At 36.7% G+C, this 22301-nt stretch overlaps 1 protein-coding gene across 3 annotated transcripts; it reads left to right on the forward strand.

Moving 5' to 3' along the window:
• The first annotated feature begins 313 nt into the window (after positions 1-313).
• On the forward strand, positions 314-15560 carry LOC115713940 (uncharacterized). Of its 3 annotated transcripts, none has more exons than XM_061110501.1 (9): positions 314-706; positions 8416-10029; positions 10259-10485; positions 10590-10922; positions 11895-12141; positions 14163-14291; positions 14375-14590; positions 14763-14886; positions 15009-15560. In XM_061110501.1, exons 2-9 carry the CDS (start codon positions 8479-8481, stop codon positions 15242-15244), a joined length of 3063 nt encoding a protein of 1020 aa, XP_060966484.1. In that variant the 5' UTR covers positions 314-706; positions 8416-8478; the 3' UTR covers positions 15245-15560. The 3 variants fall into 3 exon arrangements, with proteins under 3 accessions (XP_060966484.1, XP_030498285.2, XP_060966483.1); XM_030642425.2 differs by lacking the exon at positions 314-706 and adding an exon at positions 7903-8290; XM_061110500.1 differs by lacking the exon at positions 314-706 and adding an exon at positions 7906-8290 and having other exon boundaries at positions 8396-10029.
• The last annotated feature ends 6741 nt before the right edge of the window (positions 15561-22301 follow it).

The following is a 22301-nucleotide window of genomic DNA, read 5'->3' on the forward strand; positions in this document are numbered from 1 at the left end:
ATTTGGTTAAACAACTGTGTACTTTGTTAAGTTTTCACTGTTATTTTACTGTTGTTTTTTAGTTATTCTAATGTTGTTTTTAATTGTTATGTTTTGTGTTCTGCTAGTGTTTTATAAAATTACAGTATTTTTGGAAAAATTTCTATGTGATAGTATTTTTATAAAAATTAATTTAAATTCTAGTATTTTTGCAAATTTCTCAAAATATTATATGAATGGGTTAGAATTCTGAGGGCCGATTGTATTAGGTTGGCCTATTGAAAAACCCTCAACCCGGCCGACATCATCAGCCCTAAAAATCATTATAATTATATACTTGTAACAAAAATACGGCACACATAATTTTTCCTAAATCTCTGTCTAACACAAATTTTCTCTCTTCGAACAACCCAGAATTCCGAACCACGAAATCTCACCTCCCCCACCAGAAACCCACCGCCAGTCCCTACCCTATCTTCGACCGTCAACCTACGGCACCCAAGAGACCGAGAACCTTCGTAGTCCGTGCCTAGAGACCCACGCGCAGGCAGTGCCTACGACCCAAATCTTTGCCCAATCTCTTCACCACACTCCGGTTTGATTTGGTCTTCCCTCTCGCTCTCTCTGTCTCGGTCTTACTCTCCCAGACACTCATTCTTCAGCCGATACTCAGAAGCAATTGCGATGATTTTTGAACGAGTTTAGGTCACTATCTATGTGGGCAAAGGTTAGATTTTCTTAATGTCGATTTCTAATTTCTTATTTTATTTTGGAAAAGTTTTGATGTATAACATTCATTGATTTAGGTTTCTTATGAATTTGTGTTTTATTTGCACATCTAAGCTTCACTATTGCTAAACCTGATATCCCAGTTAATTTGAATCATGAGCCTCGTTTTCTCTGTTGCACTTGATGGTTGTAGTTTTATTGTGAATGGTTGATTCTTATTTGAAAACCCAGAATATTTCATTCATTTCAGTTTTTGAAGCATGCAAAGTTGTTCCAAATTATAGAAATTAAATCCCAGATTTTTGTTTCTGAAAGACTTGAGTTGATATTAATACATCTCATAATAGCATCATTCCTGTCATTTGTTTTATACCGAAGTATGTTAGTGTTTGATCATAATGGAGAAACATTTTCCCCTGAAGAGCATTTTAAAGGTTATGTAGCTTCGTTTTTAATTGTACTAGATTAATAGTACCGAAGATAGATGTCTGGATACTTTATTCTTTTCTTGTATGATCTTGGTCTTGATTTGTCGGTTCAATATCTTTATCTATTATATATATATATGGGTGCACTGGGTACATGAAGGGGTAAAATTAGAAAATTAGAAAATTTTGAGTTTTTATGCTTAATTTTTCTTGTTCTATCGGTAAAAGAAAATTAAAAAAAAAAGCTTTTTAGCAAGAAAAATAAGAAAAGAAAAAGTTGAGTTTGAGTTAAATATTTTTGTATGAACATGTTTTTGATATAGTGTAAAAAGAGATATTTTTGATATTTTTTTGATTTATATATGGAATACTTCTCATGGGTATTACCCATTCATGATTACTAAACAATTTAACTATAAATATTAATTTTAAAAATATTAGATTATTAGATTTTGATCCCATGATGATGAATAATGAAAGATAAATTTGAATTTCTATGCTTAATTTAGCTACTTAATTAAAAAAAATATCAAAAAATATAACCTTTTACACTATATCAAAAATATGTATATACAAAATACTTAAGTCAAACTCTACTTTTTTTTCTTAATTTTTTTTTTCAGCCGATAGAATAACCCTAACTCATATAATGTAAAAATAAGGGTTTTTCTTTTTTTTTTTTTTTTTTTTTTAATTAGATAGAAAAACTAAGTATAAAAACGTAAAATTTTACAATATTACCCATGAATAGGTAATACCCATTAAAAGTGCACCATATATATATATATATATTCTCAGACAAAAATAAAATAATTATTTTGTTTTAATAAATGATAATAATAATAATACATTGATGACCATTCATAGGTGATTGAGTATATATTAGTAATTTTTACTCAAACAACTCGGTAGAATAAGGCCAACCATGGTCATTGCGGGGTTCGAAACGAAGAAAGAATCCACAACCTTTTACCTAGTAATCTTAACTATTTGTTTTAATATTTGAGGATGCATATTAGTATTTAGTTGTATATTTGAGGATGTATATTAGTATTTGAAAACAAAGAAAGAACCCACAACCTTTTAGCCAATCAATCCAATTAATATTGGATTAAAAATATCGGATGGATACAATCTGATTTAATAAATGTTGGACTAAAAATATTGGATGGATCTGATCCAATATAGGGATTCATATCCATCGGATGGATATTAGAAAGATACAGAGAGAGAGAGAGAGAGAAAGAGACAATTCGTTTTATTATTCTGAATTGGATAAAAAACAAAGTAATGAAAAGGAAAGCCTTAAATAGGCAAGGGAACATTACAGTGAACCAAAACAGAAATGCAACTGAAATAACAGAATTCCCTAAGTAGAACTAACTAACTTAACAGCCCCCTTCAAGATGGAGTGTAAAAATTTTTGACACCCATCTTGGAAATAATCTCATTGAAATGAGTAGGAAAAAGGGGTTTAGTGAATATATCAGCTAGGTTCATTTTGGAGGGAACATGATTGAGTTTGAGGATGCCATTGGTGATTTTCTCTCGGACGATGTGGCAATCAATTTCCACATGTTTGGTGCGTTCATGAAACACAGGATTCTCGGAGATGTGGATTGCTGCGTTGTTGTCACAAAAAAGAAGAGCAGGAAGTGATATGTCGACTCTGAAATCTTTGAGCAGTGATATTATCCATTGCAATTCACAAGTGACATTGGCCATAGATCGATATTCCGCTTCAGCAGAGGAACGGGATATTGTTTGCTGCTTTTTGGACTTCCATGATATGAGAGAATCGCCTAGGAAAACACAGTAACCAGATATTGAACGTCTGGTGTCGAGACAGGCACCGCGGCGTACCGCAAAGGCTTGAAGAGTGAGTTTTGATGGTGATGAAGCAGGGAAAAAAAGACCTTGACCAGGGGAGTTCTTCAGATAGTGAAGTATTCTGTAGGCAGCGTCTAAGTGAGGTTGGCGAGGTGATTGAGTGTATTGACTGAGTTTGTTGACAGCAAATGTAATATCTGGCCGAGAGATGGTGAGGTAAGTCAATTTCCCAATGAGGCTTCTATATTGAGATGGATTCTGCAGCAAAGTTCCTGAGTCGTTATTTAGTTTTAAGTTCGGTTCCATGGGTGTAGATGCTGGTTTTGAGCCTAGGCGACTGCTTTCTTCAGAAGTTGCAGAAAGTGAAAGGCCGGTGTGACACGTAGATGCCTTTGGAGCAACGAGCTATTTCCAGACCAAGGAAAAAACGAAGGCTACCCAGATCTTTCAATTTAAACTGTGCATCAAGGCAGCTTTTGAATTTGGTTAGTTCATCAAGATTGTTAGTAGCAACAACAATATCATCAACATAAATGAGCAAGGCAAAGAAAACACCTGGTGTGTGTCTCAAAAATAAAGAATGATCTGATTTGGAATGGTGGAAACCTTGCTGAATAAGATGAGTGCTGAGTTTAGCATACCATTGTCTTGATGCTTGTTTTAAACCATACAAGCTTTTTTGTAATTTACAAACTGCATTTGGTGGAATCACTCCTTTGGAAGTATATCCTTGAGGTAGTTTCATATAAACATCCTCATGTAAATCACCATGGAGGAAAGCATTGTTAATGTCCATGTGATGTAAATGCCAATTATAGATGGCAGCAAGAGAAAAAAGGATTTTGAGGGTATTGAATTTTGCCACAGGAGCATAGGTATCGAAATAATCAATACCGGGCTGTTGTGTATACCCTTTGGCAACGAGACGTGCCTTACATCTTTCTATACTGCCATCTGGGTTATATTTAATTTTATAAACCCATTTGTTGTCGATGGCATGATGGCCATCGGGTAAGGTGACAATTATCCAAGTGTGGTTGTCCTCAAGTGCTTTGATTTCAATTCCCATTGCATTGTTCCAGATTTTGTATTTACAAGCTTGGGAATAAGACTTGGGTTCAACCAATTTATGGGCAGCAAGTATAGCAGCTCTGAAATTGTTGGAAAACCTGGTATAGGCCAGGGTGTTGGTGAGTGGATGAGAAGTTGAAGCAGGAACTTGTAGGAAATCGCACATGTATTGCTCTAAATGTTTAGGCTTGTGGGAGGGTCTACCAGATTTGGTGTGATGAACATCGGCTGATTTTTTTGAATTACTGGTGTTGAGTTGTTGTTCGTGATCATGCTCAGCAGAGGTGCTGTGATCAGATCGAAAAAAAACATCTGTTGGTATATTGTTGCTGGTTTCAGCAGTGTTGCTGGTGTCAGCATTGTTGCTGGTTTCAGCAGTTTTATTATCATCAAGCTGTTCAGAAATAAACTGGGGAGAAGTTGATGAAAAAAACTTGTCGAAATCATCTTTATGTGATCTGTTAAGCATAGGATAGATGGTTTCATAGAAAAAAACATCTCTGCAATGGAAAATGTTATTAGTACTCATGTCAAGTAAAGTATAGGCCTTCATATTTTCAGGATATCCAATGAACACACATGCTTTTGACCTGGGAGAAAACTTGTGGGGATGAACTATGTTTGAGGCATAGGCCAAACAACCAAAGTTTCTCAAATGGTCATAAAGTGTGGGGTTTTTGTGAAGAATTTCATAAGAGGTTTTGTCATGTAGCAAAGTTGAGGGTGTTCTATTTATCAAATAACTGGCAGTACGTACCATATAGCTCCAGTAGGATAGAGGGACATTAGATTGAATTGCGAGGGCCCGAGCAACATTGAGAATGTGTTGGTGTTTTCGTTCGACAACAGAATTCTGTTGTGGACGACCAACACAAGAATTGTAATTGATGACCCCTTTGCTAGCAAAAAAACTTGAGAGAGTTAGTTCCTTGGCATTGTTTGTTCTAACAGATTTGATTTGAGTTTTATATTGAGTATTGACAAGGGAAAAAAAAGTTTTGATGATGGCAGGGGCATCATATTTGGTGTGTAATAGATAAGTCCATGTATAACGTGAGTGATCATCAACGATGGTCAAAAAATATTTATATCCTTCAATGGATTCTATATGATAGGGACCCCAAATGTCCATATGTATGAGATCAAAAATAGTAGATGCAATGTTATTATGTGAAATAAAAGGTAATTTTTTTTGCTTTGCATAATGACATGTTTTGCAATGAAATTGAGAAGAAGTATGTTGAGACAAATGAAATATTTTATTGATTTTATTTGTAATCAATACAGATGGATGACCAAGGCGTGAATGCCATTGGTTTTTATTACAAGAGACATTGCAAAGAAAAGGGTTATTAGCAGCTATCTCTTGTTGGATGTAGTAGAGTTTGCCAAACTTTTTAGCAATCCCAGTCTTCAATATCTGAGAAAACTCCTGAATAAAACAAGAATTATATGTGAATATCATTTTTCTGGAAGAATGGTTCTGCAATAAAGAACTTACTGACAGTAGATTAAATCGAAATTGAGGTACATAGAGGACATTAGTGAGAGTGATCTCTGAATTAATAATAATAGTACCAATTTTTGCTATTTTGACAGAGGTGCCATCGGGTAGGGTGACACAATTAGCATGTTGTTTTGATTGGAAAGAATGGAAACATCTATGATCAAAACAAACATGGTGGGTTGCCCCACTATCGATAATCCAGAAATTATATGGAAAGTCGGATTTGTTACTAGAAAAATTTGTAGAGGCAGGAGTATTGTTCGAAGTTGAAGGAGCAGATCAATCATTGTACAAGATGTAGATTAGTTGTTGGCATTGATCATGGGTGAGTTGAGAGGGGTTTAACTCTGTAGATGAATCTGAGACTTGGGAAGCATGGGGCAAACTTTTATTGTTCTCAGGTTTCTTGGAGGATGATTCTTGTGGTCTTCTATTACCATATCCTGGGGGGAAGCCATGTAAGAAGTAACATTTGTCCTTAAAGTGCCCAGGTTTATGGCAATGAGTACACATAGGTCGCATCTTTTTGTTCTTGGAAGCAAGATTTGCAGCAGGATCTGTATCAATTTTGGGAGAATGAGTGCTGGTTTTTGGTGTAGTTGCAGCAGCAACAGGTAGATTGGGTCGATTACCAAGACTTCTTTGGCGTTCTTGATGAACGATCATGGAGAAAACCTTATTCAAAGGAGGCCAAGGATCATAGAGTAAAATCTGAGCTCTAACAGAATGGTAAGATTCATTTAAACCAGTTAGGAATTGAAGAACCTGATCGTGATCAACTTGAGCTTGTCTTTGAGTTGCTGCAGCACAGGTACACGGGATTCTTGGGCGAAGTTGATTGATTTCGTCCCAAATTGCAGTCAGCTTTGTGAAGTATGTACTGACCGAGTCTTCTCCTTGGTGTAGGTATATCAAAGATTCATTGAGTTCGAATATCCGAGGGCCATTTCCCTGGTTGAAGCGATTATTGAGTTCTGTCCACATGGCTGCTGCTGTTTCGAGATACATTATGCTGCTTTTGATTTCAGGGGAAACGGAGTGCAAGATCCATGACATAACCATCTGGTTACATCGAAGCCAAGAACTGAGGAGGGGATCTTCAGGAGGAGGTTGCGGAAGCGTTCCATCAAGAAAAGGGGTTTTGTTTCGAGCTCCGATGGAGAGCTTGAAGTCCCGTTTCCATGGATGAAAATTGCGATCCGTGAGGACAGGGGTGGCTAGAGCCAAGCCAGGATGATCTGCGGAGCTGATGTAATACGGACTACGCACATCTTCATAGGCTGGGCGATCTTGAACATTGGATCGATTTGCTGGTGCGTGAGATCGATTGATACCAGCTGATTGTTGAGATGGTGGAGGAGCAACAGGATCATTGGCATCGACTGTGGGGATATCGCCAGCAGTGGTAGCAGAAGAAGTTGCTCGTGTACGCACCATGGTTGAGTTCTTTTATCTCTGGATGATTTCTTGATGGTTGTTCAGGGTTGCATCTGATACCATATTAGAAAGATACAGAGAGAGAGAGAGAGAGAAAGAGACAATTCGTTTTATTATTCTGAATTGGATAAAAAACAAAGTAATGAAAAGGAAAGCCTTAAATAGGCAAGGGAACATTACAGTGAACCAAAACAGAAATGCAACTGAAATAACAGAATTCCCTAAGTAGAACTAACTAACTTAACAATGGAACTAATCCAATCCAAGAAATTTATTGGATCAGTTCGGTTGAGTATATAGCATTGGATTGGATCGGTTGGAGAAATCCAATATCCAATATATAATTGGATTGGACCTAGATGAGTCTAAAACATTGAATGTGGTCCAATGAACAACCCTAGCAGCAAGCACCTACTCCTAACAAAATGAAAAGTAGCAAGCGGAGCTTGACGAAACGAGCCCTGAGAAATTGCGTGCTCTTGTATAGGGTTCCAAACATGCGCATCCCTAAACTATAAGTTTTGAAGCCCCTATTTTTTTATGGGATATTTTAAAGACTTTCTACAAATCTTTCTATAATATAAGTTATTCGATAGCGAAGAAACAAAAAAAATGAAAATCAAATTTATTGGGGGATAACTCCAATTACAATAAAATGCAACTAAATTGAAGCACCATGTAAGTCCCTAAATTAAAATAATAAAATTTCTTTTCAAAACAAAATAAATTATTTAAAGGATAAAACAAAATGGGAAACATGTAAAATACATCATTGGATTCTGTTTCATCCACACCCTACCAAAATAGGAAACATGTAAAATACAACATTGGATTATGGTTTGCTAATGCTAAGAGACCACTGTTACGTACCAAAAATAATAATATCTTTATATCTAACACATTTTGTTGGTTTAACGGTGATACTTTAACGTTTTATTTTTCTCTTTGTAAAAGCTAACGGAAGTTAACTCTTCCGTTAAAGAATATGAATAGTAGGCTCTGTCTCACGATCTCTCTCCCACGATCAAACCTGCAAACTCTACAGAACTCTAAACCCCCAACAAAGCCACAATCGAACATACTAACCGCATTGAACTTGGCTGGGCACCGTCCGATATTGTTGACCCCTTGATCGAACCCACTTTGCTTCAAAATCTGAGAGTAATAAGCCTTTCCCGACCTTCCAATTCCAGCCACTCTCCTCCCGCTAATGGACTCTCTCATCCCTCCCATGTCTCATTCCAAATCTCAAACCCTATATCTCGCAGCAAATAATTGAAGCCTTTATCTTATCTAATCTCGCTTTTAGGTATTCCATTTTTAGTCTCATTTACAACATTTTTAATCTAGCTTTTATCTTATCTAATCTAATCTATGTATGTGTATATTTCTTTCGAGTTTGACTCCTTATTAGTTTGTTTGATTTTTGAATAGGATATGTTTCTAGCAGAAGGAATATTACATAGATGTTTTTGTAGCTGATCATCGATATACATAATGGCGTGGTTTAGAGCTGGGACTAGTTTGGCAAAGCTTGCCATTAGAAGAACTATATTGCAGGGTGGTTCATATGTCGCAAGAGCACGAGTTGTTCCCTCCCAGAATCGTTATTTTCATACCACCGTGTTTAAGTCTAAGGCTCAGGCTGCACCCGTGCCTCGTCCTGTGCCGCTGTCTAGGTTAACCGATAGCTTCTTAGATGGAACTAGCAGTGTGTATTTGGAAGAGCTTCAAAGGGCTTGGGAAGCTGACCCGAATAGCGTCGATGAATCTTGGGACAACTTCTTTAAAAATTTTGTGGGTCAGGCTTCTACCTCCCCTGGAATTTCAGGCCAAACAATTCAAGAGAGTATGCGATTGCTGTTACTTGTGAGAGCTTATCAAGTAAATGGGCACATGAAAGCCAAGTTGGATCCTTTGGCTCTAGAACAACGAGAAATCCCAAGTGATTTGGACCCTGCCCTTTATGGTTTTTCAGAAGCTGATCTTGATAGGGAGTTCTTTTTAGGGGTGTGGAAGATGGCTGGGTTTTTGTCTGAGAATCGTCCAGTACAAACACTTAGATCAATTTTGACCCGCCTTGAGCAGGCTTACTGTGGGACTATTGGATTTGAGTACATGCACATTGCTGATCGCGAAAAGTGTAACTGGTTGAGAGATAAGATTGAAACTCCAACCCAGATGCAATACAATAGGCAGCGGCGGGAAGTTATTCTTGACAGACTTATATGGAGTACCCAGTTTGAGAATTTCTTGGCCTCTAAGTGGACAACAGCCAAGAGATTTGGGCTTGAAGGTGCAGAGACTTTGATTCCTGGTATGAAGGAGATGTTTGACAGGGCAGCAGATCTTGGGGTTGAGAGCATTGTTATGGGAATGTCTCACAGAGGAAGACTTAATGTATTGGGTAATGTCGTTCGAAAGCCTCTTCGTCAAATATTTAGTGAATTTAGTGGTGGCATAAAGCCTGTCGACGAGGTTGGGCTTTACACAGGTACTGGTGATGTTAAGTACCACTTGGGAACTTCTTATGATCGGCCTACAAGAGGTGGGAAAAGAATTCATTTGTCTTTGGTTGCAAATCCAAGTCATTTGGAAGCTGCGGACCCAGTTGTTGTTGGAAAAACTAGAGCAAAACAATATTACTCAAATGATGTTGACAGAACTAAGAACATGGGTGTGTTGATTCATGGAGATGGTAGTTTTGCTGGACAAGGTGTTGTCTACGAAACTCTTCATCTTAGCGCCCTTCCGAACTACACCACTGGTGGGACCATTCATCTTGTAATAAACAACCAAGTTGCCTTTACAACCGATCCAATGTCTGGGAGATCTTCGCAGTACTGCACTGATGTTGCAAAAGCCCTGGATGCTCCTATATTTCATGTAAATGGTGATGACATGGAAGCAGTTGTTCATGTTTGCGAGCTTGCAGCAGAGTGGCGTCAGACTTTCCATTCAGATGTTGTTGTTGATTTAGTCTGTTACAGGAGGTTTGGGCATAATGAGATTGATGAGCCGTCTTTCACTCAGCCCAAAATGTACCAGGTTTGTCCTTCGCTCCTGTTTGGTCTAGCTTGATATAATTACTTGAGTGGAAAACAATTGGGAAGCCTTTGTTTTTTTGTTCCCCTTTCCATATGTGCATTTTTTTTCCTTATAATAATTCTTAATTCTTGTGCTTTTTGCATTTTTTCCAGCTAATGTTTTGATGAGTGTGGTTCTCTTTGTTGGACGAGTCTTCCATACTCCTGACATTTTTCACTTTACATTGCAGGTTATTAGGAGCCATCCCACAGCTCTTCAGCTTTACCAAAATAAGTTGTTAGAATCTGGGCAAGTGAACAAAGAAGACATTGATAAGATATTTCAGAAAGTTACTTCAATCCTTAATGAAGAATTCTTGGCCAGCAAAGATTATATTCCACAAAGAAGAGACTGGCTCTCGTCCCATTGGTCTGGATTTAAGTCTCCTGAACAAGTTTCACGAATCAAAAACACTGGGTATGAAAGTGCCCTTTTTTTTTTCCAGAAAATTGCTTACTTGGTTTTTGGCTTCATCTAATGTTTCAAACTCTATTCTAATTTAGTTGTATGTTATCATGCAGGGTAAAACCAGAGATTTTGAAGAATGTCGGGAAGGCAATCACATTACTCCCAGAAAATTTTAAGCCTCACAGAGCAGTGAAGAAAGTTTATGAACTGCGTCATCAAATGATTGAAACAGGTGAAGGCATTGACTGGGCAGTTGCTGAAGCACTTGCCTTTGCTACATTGATAGTGGAAGGTAACCATGTTCGCTTGAGTGGTCAGGATGTTGAAAGAGGCACATTCAGTCATCGGCATTCTGTAGTCCATGATCAGGAAACAGGGGAAAAGTACTGCCCTCTGGATCATGTTGTTATGAATCAAGATGAGGAAAGGTTCACAGTGAGCAACAGGTAATCATCTCTAATTGTACCTTTTGCTAGTGTCTTGGCTCTCCAAACCAACTATTTTGAAAGGTTTATTACAAAAATTTCAGCTACATATCATACTTAGCACATTCAGGTTGATGATTAGGGCCAATGAATATAATTTGCAGAGTGTGCAAGGTTTTCCCCTTAATATTTATTATTTTCAGTGTGAGGATTTGGTTATTTGGAAGGGATTACAACTTTCTCGGACCAAATGCATTTTTATGACCAGTTGTCAAGATGATCCTTTTAGGTGCAGTAAATTTTAATTACGACCCCTCGTCATAGTACTATCAATTGAGTGATGCTATAGAGATACAAATATTTACACCTAATTTTGCACTATTGATGTGTTATTAACTATAAGCACTTGTGTCCTAACTGAAAAAAGTGCGGATCCCATCATAGCTCATAACAAATACTGTTTGTCATAAAGTCATAACAACGTTCTTCTAACATATGTGATGTTTTCTGCCTTGGCTCTGTTGTGGCTGATGATGTCTATGCTACTGTTGATTTTGCATGTTGACATTATCATTAAAACCTTTGGATTGTTGTCTATTCCAATACTCATAGAGTATTCTAATTGTTGCCTTACTATTATTGATTGACTCATGCTCACGGGAAATGTGAAATATTATTGGATTTTTTGTTGTTTGATAAAATCTCTATTAGTGGATTATTCAGGGTACCTTGGCATAATATGTATTTCCTAACCACTATACTATTTAATGTGGTTCTTCAAGGGGGTTTATGCTGATTAGATAGACCATATTTTATATTCTCTTTTCCACGCTAGAATCTATACTTCAACTAGAGCAGAGTTTACTTTCCACTTCGAAAGGACAACGGCTAGATTCAGCTATATAACTTTTGAGAAATAACAAAGGCTTGTCTACTTGTGCATTGTATTTTTAATTTGTGTTGTCCATGGCTTAATTATGGTCTTGTTTACAGTTCACTTTCAGAGTTTGGTGTTCTTGGATTTGAGTTGGGTTACTCTATGGAAAATCCGAACTCATTGGTTCTCTGGGAAGCACAGTTTGGTGATTTTGCCAATGGGGCTCAAGTTATATTTGATCAGTTTGTGAGCAGTGGAGAGGCTAAGTGGTTACGTCAGACTGGACTTGTAGTGCTGCTTCCTCATGGTTATGATGGCCAGGGACCTGAACATTCTAGTGCAAGATTAGAGCGTTATCTTCAGGTATTTGAACTATTATACTTATTCTTTTCAATAAAAGAATCTCGTATTAGTTATGCATTTTATAAAATTTAGTTTGTTTTTTTTTTTTCCCATTACCTATGTGTCTTTCTGTTGTTTTTTTTAAAACTACTTTAGTGGACAAAAAATAAATGGTACAAGACAGCCAATATAGGCACCAAACAAACCATAAAATGGTACAATAACTGTCGATATTGACACAAAAACTTACCAAAAGCACCAAACGACACCTATTACAATTACATAACAAGTCTACACTAAAAATAAGCTTTGGTTGGATTATATATGTCTACAAAAATATAGATTAAAATACGTAAATTAAATATTTTATTTTATTTTTGAAATGCAATTATTTTTTGAAATGCAGTATATAAATTAATTTTTTTGTTTGTGAAACAGTGATTAAAGAAACTTTATACAAATAGAAAAATAAATATATTATATGGGTAAAAATATAATATATTAATACATATAAAAGTGTGAAACAATTAATCCAGCCAGGCATGATCTAAGCACTGATTGTTGAAACAATTATTCCGGCCAAAGACGTCAACCACAAAACAATGCCAAAGCAATGTCGTGATAACGGTGGTGTGGTGGAGAATGATCCTCTTTAAACCTTGGCCATTTAACAGAAACACCATATATACTACTGACAGTAAAATTGATACAATATATATACAAAAAACAAAAAGGAACAAACCTGGAGATTGAATCCCATTCACTGAGGAAACTGGAATATAACAATATAGATATAGAAAAAGATGAAATAATTGCCTTTGAATTTTACATTGGTATACCAACTAATCACATTTTCCGATTTGACCATATACCAAACAAAGTACACACTTAAATTGTAACAAAGAAAGGAACATTTAGATTGCCGTATTCAATTTTAAGTAGCCAGAACAAGAGATTTTACATAATTCTAACGCAGCAAAAACCAAATAGCAACTACTAAATCAGAAACCTGAAAAATAAAAGAAAGAACAATAAACAATGAAATTTAACCTTGGAATCGCCACCAGCAATAGTATCTCACAGCTCCTTGATCTCACCATCCTGATCCCTGGCCACCTTATCTGAGAATCCCCTCTTCGACAACTGCCCTTATTGTATTCTTAAAATCTAGGTTTATCTCCTGTTACCCAAATTTAATATTATATATATTTATAGCAGATTTTACATCATGAATTGAACCAGATTTCACACACATATAGATAAATATATATAATAATAGATTTTAGGTATACCTCTTCTAATTGCTAATGGGGAGGAGAGGATTTAGAGATGAAATCTGTGAGTGAAATAATGATGGTTTATCCAACCAATCTGAATAGAATTACCTTTGTCTGATAACTTTGGCTTGTCTGGTTACCGTCTTCTGCCTCTGAAACGGTGTTTACGAATCCTTGGAAGCCCAAAACAATTGGAAGCTGAACTTTAAGTAGCAACATTTTTTGAGTGGTAGAACCATTTTGGTAATTGATCATGTAATAAGCAAAAAAACCGTAAACATGAAGCCTTGAAAAAGTTATCGATCCCTTTATTATCCTTTGTAAAAAATTAATAATACCTACCGTCTTGTTGTTGTGTGTTTGTGTTTGTGTTTTTTTTTTTATTTTTTATTTTTGTCATGGATGGTTGTTGTGTACTTTTACGAGGTTAGAAAGAAATTTTCCTTAGTTTCTTGCCATGGTTGCTCTGCTTGTTTTACAAGGTCAGAAGGAAAGTTTTTATGCTAACGAGGGATTTTAAATTTAGTGTTTAAGCGCAAAAACCTGAATTAAATGGTTTATTGGCAAAATACCAGATATACCTGTCTAGTTTGTTCAGATGCATGTACTTATATCCTTTTGTGATCTTTTAGTTCATTAGAATTTTGTCAAATTTTTTGGATCTTTCAAGGAATTTGTAGAATTGGAAGAAAGCTTACTACTTGGCGTAGCTCTTCCAGATCTAGTTATTTTATGGATGTAATATGCTAAAAATTTTGATGGCAGATGAGTGATGACAATCCTTATGTTATTCCGGAGATGGATTCAACTGTTCGGAAGCAAATTCAGGAATGCAATTGGCAGGTTGTCAATTGTACTACTCCGGCTAATTACTTCCATGTTTTGAGGCGTCAGGTAGGTGGAGCTAATTGATTGTGTTGTGACTTTCTTTTTAACTAGAAGTTTTTCTGCATTCTAACATTGTCGTCTCCCCCCAGATACACCGAGAATTTAGGAAGCCTCTTATTGTGATGGCTCCTAAAAACCTGCTCAGGCACAAGGATTGCAAATCAAATTTATCTGAATTTGATGATGTCCAAGGACATCCAGGTTTCGACAAACAGGGAACCCGGTTTAAGCGTCTTATTAAGGACCAGAATGACCACTCTGACCTTGAGGAGGGTATTAGACGATTAGTACTTTGCTCTGGAAAGGTATCATGCTGCACAGCTAAAGAAAGCTGTTTTTTTATCCTCTTTTTTCTGCCTCTTTGTTTCTACAAAGTTACAACAAACTGAATCATGAAGCATAATCAGTATTGAAATTATGGATCACATGTAGAGTGAAAAAGATAATTTTTTGTTGACAAGATGTCCAATTTTGCAGGTTTATTACGAGCTTGATGAGGAGAGGAAAAAGAAGAGTGCATCTGATGTTGCAATATGTAGGGTGGAACAGCTTTGCCCGTTCCCATATGACCTTGTGCAGCGAGAACTGAAGCGATATCCAAGTATGTTTATTGAAAACTAGCAGCTTCTTTAATAATTATCAAGTACGTTTTTTTCTTAGTAGTACTGATAAAAATTTGACATTTTGAAGCTAACATTTCATTTGAATGAATATTGTTTTCAGATGCTGAGGTCGTGTGGTGCCAGGAAGAGCCAATGAACATGGGGGCATACTATTACATTGCACCTCGGCTCTACACAGCCATGAAGGCACTGAACAGAGGCACTATCGAGGACATAAAATATGTTGGTCGTGCTCCATCAGCTTCTACTGCTACTGGTTTCTATTCAGTTCATGTGAAAGAACAATCCGAGCTTGTGCAGAAAGCTGTGCAGCCTGAACCAATTCAGTTTCCCTGAGCCATCAAAGATTTTAAAAAAGAATATCATAATAAGGAAAATGAACAGTATGATGTTTTGAAGTTGGCCTCCCGTTAAAATCTCATCTTTTGATTTGGGATGGTGTTTTTTTGTTTTTGGTGTTTCGTTCATGCTGACTGCAGAGGTGAATAGCATCTTTAAAAGTTGAGTTATAGATACATGCTACTTCCATCTTCCCTTGCGGCACAAAGTGTTCAAGATTGCAATAATGCCACTTACAGAAACTAGAAATGTGGTTGGGGATATTATTTTTTCTGTTTCTCAACTTATCAATAATAATTTTGCAATTCATTTCTATGTTTGAGTTGAGATAAGCAAACCAAAAGCAGTACACCATTGAATTGCTTGCTGCAGTGCCTTTGCTTCCAAAATAAAAAATTGAATTCATTTTACCATGTTCTGAAATAGCTAAGCTAACCACCTTGCCCTTAAAATCTCTTAACCACCACATCATATCTAGTTTTACAAAATGAATTCAGGCAACCAGTAGGTGGTGCAATCGAAGTAGCTCTGGCTCAATCAACCTTCTGTTTTAGCAAACCTTTGTTGAGCGTGTTGTAAATAAAACATTCCTTGTCAATACACTAATGGCATGTTTACTAATAAGTGATGGGAATCAGTAGTAAGGTAATCATTCCCTTACATTTATTTACTTGCATTATTAAAATTAGGAAAGGGAGAAGTTGATTAAATAAGGGAGAAAAGAAAGGGAGAACTTCTCCCACCAATTTTGTAAGGAATGCCATTAAGGGTAATGGATTTTAATTATTTTTATTTTATTTTTTAATATTAAATATATAATGACAATTTTGTCCTTTAAAATATGTCTTGCAAAATAACTACCATATAATATAGTTTAACTCAAAAGGGCAATTTAGTCAATTTAAGCATTCCGATTACGTTTCTTAATAAAGTAAACAAGATAAATCACAACTATTCCATTTCTAAAAAATTTTAGTAAACAACATATTACAAATATTGATTCCGATTATTTTTCATTTATTCCGTTACATTTCTCCATTAATTTATTCCGATTCTGATTACTGTATAGTAAACGTGCCATAACTTCTTTTTCTTTTTGTAACTTGTAAGGTCATATCCCAATTCCCAACTTCTTAAATAGTCATGAAAGATTATAATTACATTGCACTCCATGTTGGAAATGCATTATTTTTAGCAATCGTTAAACACTTTCTTATGACTTTATTATTATCACATATACTACAGCAGAATACTCAAGGTATGCTCCAAGATATAAGTGGGGCATAAGTGTGATAAATATTTATTTGATTGTGTTACATTCCAATACAATATAAATAAATAAAATAATTTAGAATAGAATGTATCTTTTCATAAAAACTTCCTAATAAATCTACATATTAATAAATTTAAATTTTAATACAACAATATTGGTCATGAAAACTCCCTATTCTTCACAGCTAGTGACACTTAAACCCCTAATAAGAAATTAAAAAAAAATTGTAGTAGCCAGAACCGTACCACTCGCCCAGACCCAGACCTAGACCTGTATGCCCATGTCATACGAAACGGGAATAAATTACAGATTGGGTTTGATCCATGAACTTAACGAACGAGTTTTGAGTTTATACATATGAAGTTCAAGGGTACGGGTTCAACTTGTGAAACCCAACTATATCCCGTTTGAAAAATGAAAAATACATAAAATTCCTAGTACGATCAATCTGTCAACCTTAATATTTCTGTCTTCTCTCATTTTTCTTGCACCTCACTTCTCTTTCTCAATATCACGCACACGACCGCCACACCAGTCTAACCACCACATCCACAACTGCGGGCGCTGCATCACCAGATGCCACCCTTGTTGGGGTTTTATGCCCTAAATAAAATCTAACTTTAATATAATCTTATCTATTATCAATAAAGATCAGAAATTATATTTCGATCTTGTCATATACTTTGTTTACATGTTTATTTTATGATTTTATGATTATATTTTTAATATACAAGTTCTATGAAATCCTAAGCATTTAGTTATTTGCAATTATAGTGATGTATCACAGTGAAAAATAATTGTGATTATATGCTTCTAAGTTCTAACTTATTAAGTCTGAGATTTATCAGTTCTCCAAATTTACACTGACGTGATAATCAATAATGTGGTTTACTTACACTTAGACAAGTGGAATGTTTTTTCCAAGACATTAGTAAAGTAGATTTGTATCTGACGTATAATGTTTACATTGGACTGGAGCGATATTAACAGTAGAAAAAATATCATAAACTTACCGTCATATCTTTTCTAAGTCAATATCAATTAGTTGATCATAGATCAATTTGATCTCAATCTTGAGATGGTTAAACTTTAAGCTAATTATATTGCTTGAGATTTTTGACTTGTTCGTTACTAGCTTTGTAATGACCGACATACTTAGACATGATATTAGTAAGACACTTAACACTAATTAATTGTATTATGTGATTAAATTTATATTTTATGTCATTTGAGTCATATTCTCATGAAGTAGGCATTTGGTTTATTATTTCTCAATTTCTTATGCATACTATGTGTGAAATTTCATATCTTCATATTTTTATGCCCAGTAACAGTGTTAATATGTCGGACGGATATTAGAGTTACATGGATATAGTTTAGTATTATTGTGAAAATTATATATATATATATATATATATATATATGAAACACTTCTCAATGGGTAATATCCATTAATGGGTATTAAAAAAAGGATGATGTGGTAATATGTTGACTTCCTATATCAGGTTACCAACAAGAATTTTTTTTTAAAAATATATATATTTTTATTTAATAATAGGAAATAATAATTCTAACCAATAGTATTAATATATTAAAATTTATTTTTAGAAACTTACTTATTATGTTTAAATTACTACTTTATCCTTGCACCAACAATAAAAATTTATTAAATTATGAAGGTCATTGGTGATATTTCACTCTAACACTCTTTGATGAGTTTTTTTTGGTTAAAGAAAAAAAATTAAGTTATTTGATTTTATGGTTGGAAAAAGAAAAAAAAAATGAGTAGCTTATTTTTTCTACTCTTTGTTCTTATTGTAAGAATTATTCTGTTACATTTAGTGCTTGGATTTTTTGTTCGGTGCTGGTAAGTAAACAGGTGATTAGTAAAAATATTTAAACTGGAAAATATTTTCTTCAAGATTTATTTCTTCAAATTTTACATAAACTTTTGTACTATGTTTACTTGTTTGCTTGTTGAGAGAGAAGAAGATCGAGATGTGTATTATTTCTTTGCTCCATTAGTTCATGCTCTCTAATTGTATATGGACTAGAAAAATAGAACAGTGTGTATAAAATATGATCATTTTGAGAAAATAGAGAAATTGACAATAACTAAAATAAGTAATTGTTATATTCTAGTATGAAAACTATTTTGAAGATTTCTTCTAGATAATATTATTATTTATTTTTATATTTTTGAAAGAATGATTAATTAATTGAAATCTTAAATTTTATTTTATTTAATTATTAATAATAACTAACTAAAGAAGGAAAGAAGGAAACATGAAAAAAGTAGGAATTAAAATTAGAAATTTCTCTTAAATTGTATGTAAAATCATAGTAAAGAAAAAATAATAATGAAATCATTTTATATTGATATGATTATTTATTTTTAAAGAATGCACACTAAATAATTTTTAATATTTGCTTAAAATTTACTAATCAATAGCAAATTATATATAAAGATTTAGGTTTTTAAAAAATAAACTAGCTATACAGAGTGAAGATTTAGTTTATTGTCATTAATCGTAGTGTAATAGATAACATATTATTATATTTAAAAAAGAATTAATTGTGGTAAAAATACCAAATATTTAAAGGTAGTTGATCATTAATATTTAGGATAAATAATGACGTAAGTATCTAAAATTTTAAGTTTGTAAGTGGCATAAACCTAATATTTATTTTTAGCGGTATAAGTACCTGTTGACCGAGATTTTCGGCAACTATTAAAATATGATTATGATAAAGAGCTGTAAGAAAGTGAGATGAAGATTTTTACGTGGTTGGGGCGTTAATGAGCCTTAGTCCACGAGTCTTTGTTATTAATGGATGTCTTTAATACAGATTCCACACTTGAGAGAATGTCTTTCTCATAAATACAGAGAATGTTCTTGGTGAGTATTTTCTCTTCTTGCTCTTTTGCAAACCAAGATTCTCGACCCCATTAAATGAGCTTTGAGGGGGTATTTATAGTGTTTTGGTGGGGATAATCCCTAGAATTGTTCTTACACATGTATCTGTAAGTATCCATAAAGTTGGGCATTTCCAATGAATATACCATGGGTGATGCATGGTCAAATCCCTAGGTGCCGTAGGGTTTTTATGAAGAATGTCCTTTTTGCCTTGTGATTGACGTGACTCTTCGCAGAGTAGCCGTCGCTAGACTTAAATGATCATTACTGTAGCGCTGCTGTTTGGGGGTTGTGCCGTCAGACTTTATTGCGTGTTACAGTCCCAACACGCTTCCTCCCATGCGGCATTAAATGCGACTTGATTGCTCGGGAGAGACTTGACACATCCCGGAGAGCCTTCACGCTATGCGAGCTTCCTGGAGTACCTTGTATTCCGGGTGCCTCCTCCGGGACCCATGCTAACAGCGCTTCCTTGTGGCGCACAAAGACTTAACAAATATTTACAAGTTATCTGATACACGTGTCCTATTTCGACTAGTCCACGTATTTTGGGCGAATTCAGGGGCAACATTTACCCCCCAAGCCTTGTTTACTTAGCAAAAATAAACCAAGGCTTGCTTAAGTGCCTCCGGTCGACTCCTCGTTTCCCTGGCTCAAGCCTTGAGCGCGTGGGGGCACATTTAATGATGACATTTAATGCAGCGATTCGCCTTTTGCAGGAATGTCTCCAGCCGCCTCCTCGGTCTTCCGACACGAGCTTGGGGCGCGTGAAGGCGTGTCTAATGATGGCATTAAATGCAGCGATTCGCTTTTGCAGAGGTCGATTCGTTTCACGCCCTTTGATTGATGCGGCGCATTAATGGTGTCAGACGGATACTCAAACGTTTCCACCGCCTTTATGGCAGATTGATCTGATCCGTTGATTTTCGGGGATTTGAATCGTGCATCTCCCCCACCGTGCGATTGGTAGGTGATGACGCCTGTTCCTCATGCGTTTTTGCCTATAAAAGCCACCACCTTTCCTTCATTTCGGTTACTTTCCATTCCTTGCCATTTCTGCTCGAATTTCCCAGAGAGAAAATTCCCCAAAGTAGCACGAACTGTCTTAGCACTTAGACACTTCTTTCAGTTTTCCAGTATTTGCCCTCGCCAGTTCTCAACTTTCACTCGTCCACATTCAGTACCCCCAGTTCAGCGATCTACTGTAAGTTTCTTGCATCCTCAGATAATAACATGCTTTCATTTACTTCGTTCGTTTTCTGGGTTCGTACTTTGAGTTCTGAGTGTGTGAGTGTTTTAAGTTCTTTAAGTGTTCTGCTTTATGTTTACTGCTTTAGTTGTAGAATCGCCATTATCACGCCTTCGTTATAATACAGCTTTGTTGAAGAGAACCATGTGTTCTTCGTTCAACAGTTGCTTAGGGCATAGAATGGTTTTTCCTTCTTTTTTTTTTTGTTGCAAAACCACTTTCTGCGATTTCACTGCACCCGACACTTGTTCAGGGATTCTCTCTAGGGTTTCTCATGTGACACGTGTCCGGAGGGGGCCTCTTTCCAGCGGTTAGGGGACCCCCACTCCCTTTTTCTTGACTTAGGGTTTGGTATGGGACCTAACTGCTGGAATTTTCTTTTTTCCCTTTTTGTCTTTCGCAGAACACAAAATGTCTGCTTCTGGTTCGAAATCTTCAAAGAAGAAGGGAAAAGACATGGCCACGTTGGAGGAGGTTTCCCTGGGGCCTGTTGCCCAGGAGGGGTACAAATCCAGAGCGACCGGGTGGGAAGCGGCCGAGCTTCGATCCACCTTGACTTGTCCTCACCAGCTGGAGAACATTATTGAAGTTGCTGGGATCAAACCCTCCACCTCAGGGACCTATCACCGGCCTCCTCGTGACTCGGAGACGCCTAATCATAACTATGACGGCTTCGGGGCTTGGAGTCAGACCCATTTGATGGCCGATGCCATGCTCCCGCTCCAAGATTACTTTGTTAATTTCCTTGTATTTGTCGGCCTTGCGCCATACCAACTTATTCCTCAAGCTTACCGCCTGCTCTCAGGCTTATTTATTTTTTACACCGCCCGCGGCTGGGGGTCTCCCAGCCCGGCGGAGATTTTATATTTTTATGAACTTGTATCCGTCCCCAAGAAAGGGGACAAACTTAAGGATGGTTTTTATGGGTTCCGGATCCACCCTGCTAACGAGGGGGTCGTTCCGTATAATAGGCAGACTCACGTTAAGGAGTACCGCCACCGCTTTTTCTTCTCCTCCGGGTTCAGGGCCGTGGACCACCCGGAGCTTCTCACGGAGTGGGTGCGGATCCCACCTTACCAGCGGACGCCTCCCACTCAGGCTTTCCTTCGAAGGGCCCAAGCCTTTGCCTCCTATGACCGCACCGATCTTGATGTCGGGGGCCTAGTCACCACGGAGAATTGTGGGAAGGCCAAACTTATCCTTTCTCACCAATCCGTGGATGACTCCAACCTCTCACGGGCCATCTGCCCCAATGTGAGGGCACCGGTCGCGGAGAAGGCCTTCCGGGACGAGCTCATTGCCACGGCAGAGAAGAAGTACCAGGATTATCTCTACCGGAAGGCCCAGGAGAAAGCATACTCTAAGGCCCAGGCTGCCTCTGGGAGAGGACTTCGCGTGGGGAGTCCGGTGGTGCGAAGGAGCCAAGCCATTGCCGGGAAGTCCGAGGCTAAATTTTTTGACAAGATTCTTCAAGAAGAGATTGGGGATCGTCCTGCCAGGAGGCCCCTTCGTATTGAAGATTCTTCCGAGAAGCAAACTTCCCGGCCACAGCCTTCGGCCCCCGAACCAAACTCGGGGGCTCCCGGTGCTAGCACCTCCGGTGCCGGCGGTAAG

The sequence above is a fragment of the Cannabis sativa genome, chromosome 2, assembly GCF_029168945.1.
Source record: "Cannabis sativa cultivar Pink pepper isolate KNU-18-1 chromosome 2, ASM2916894v1, whole genome shotgun sequence".
In the NCBI taxonomy this organism is placed as follows: domain Eukaryota; kingdom Viridiplantae; phylum Streptophyta; class Magnoliopsida; order Rosales; family Cannabaceae; genus Cannabis; species Cannabis sativa.

Excerpts from the sequence above, each read along its gene's own strand:
- LOC115713940 (XM_061110501.1), top strand. The coding sequence starts at position 8,479 with ATGGCGTGGTTTAGAGCTGGGACTAGTTTGGCAAAGCTTGCCATTAGA. Across the intron at positions 10,923-11,894 it reads AGGTTCACAGTGAGCAACAG|TTCACTTTCAGAGTTTGGTG; the intron begins GTAATCATCTCT and ends TCTTGTTTACAG. Across the intron at positions 12,142-14,162 it reads GATTAGAGCGTTATCTTCAG|ATGAGTGATGACAATCCTTA; the intron begins GTATTTGAACTA and ends TTTTGATGGCAG.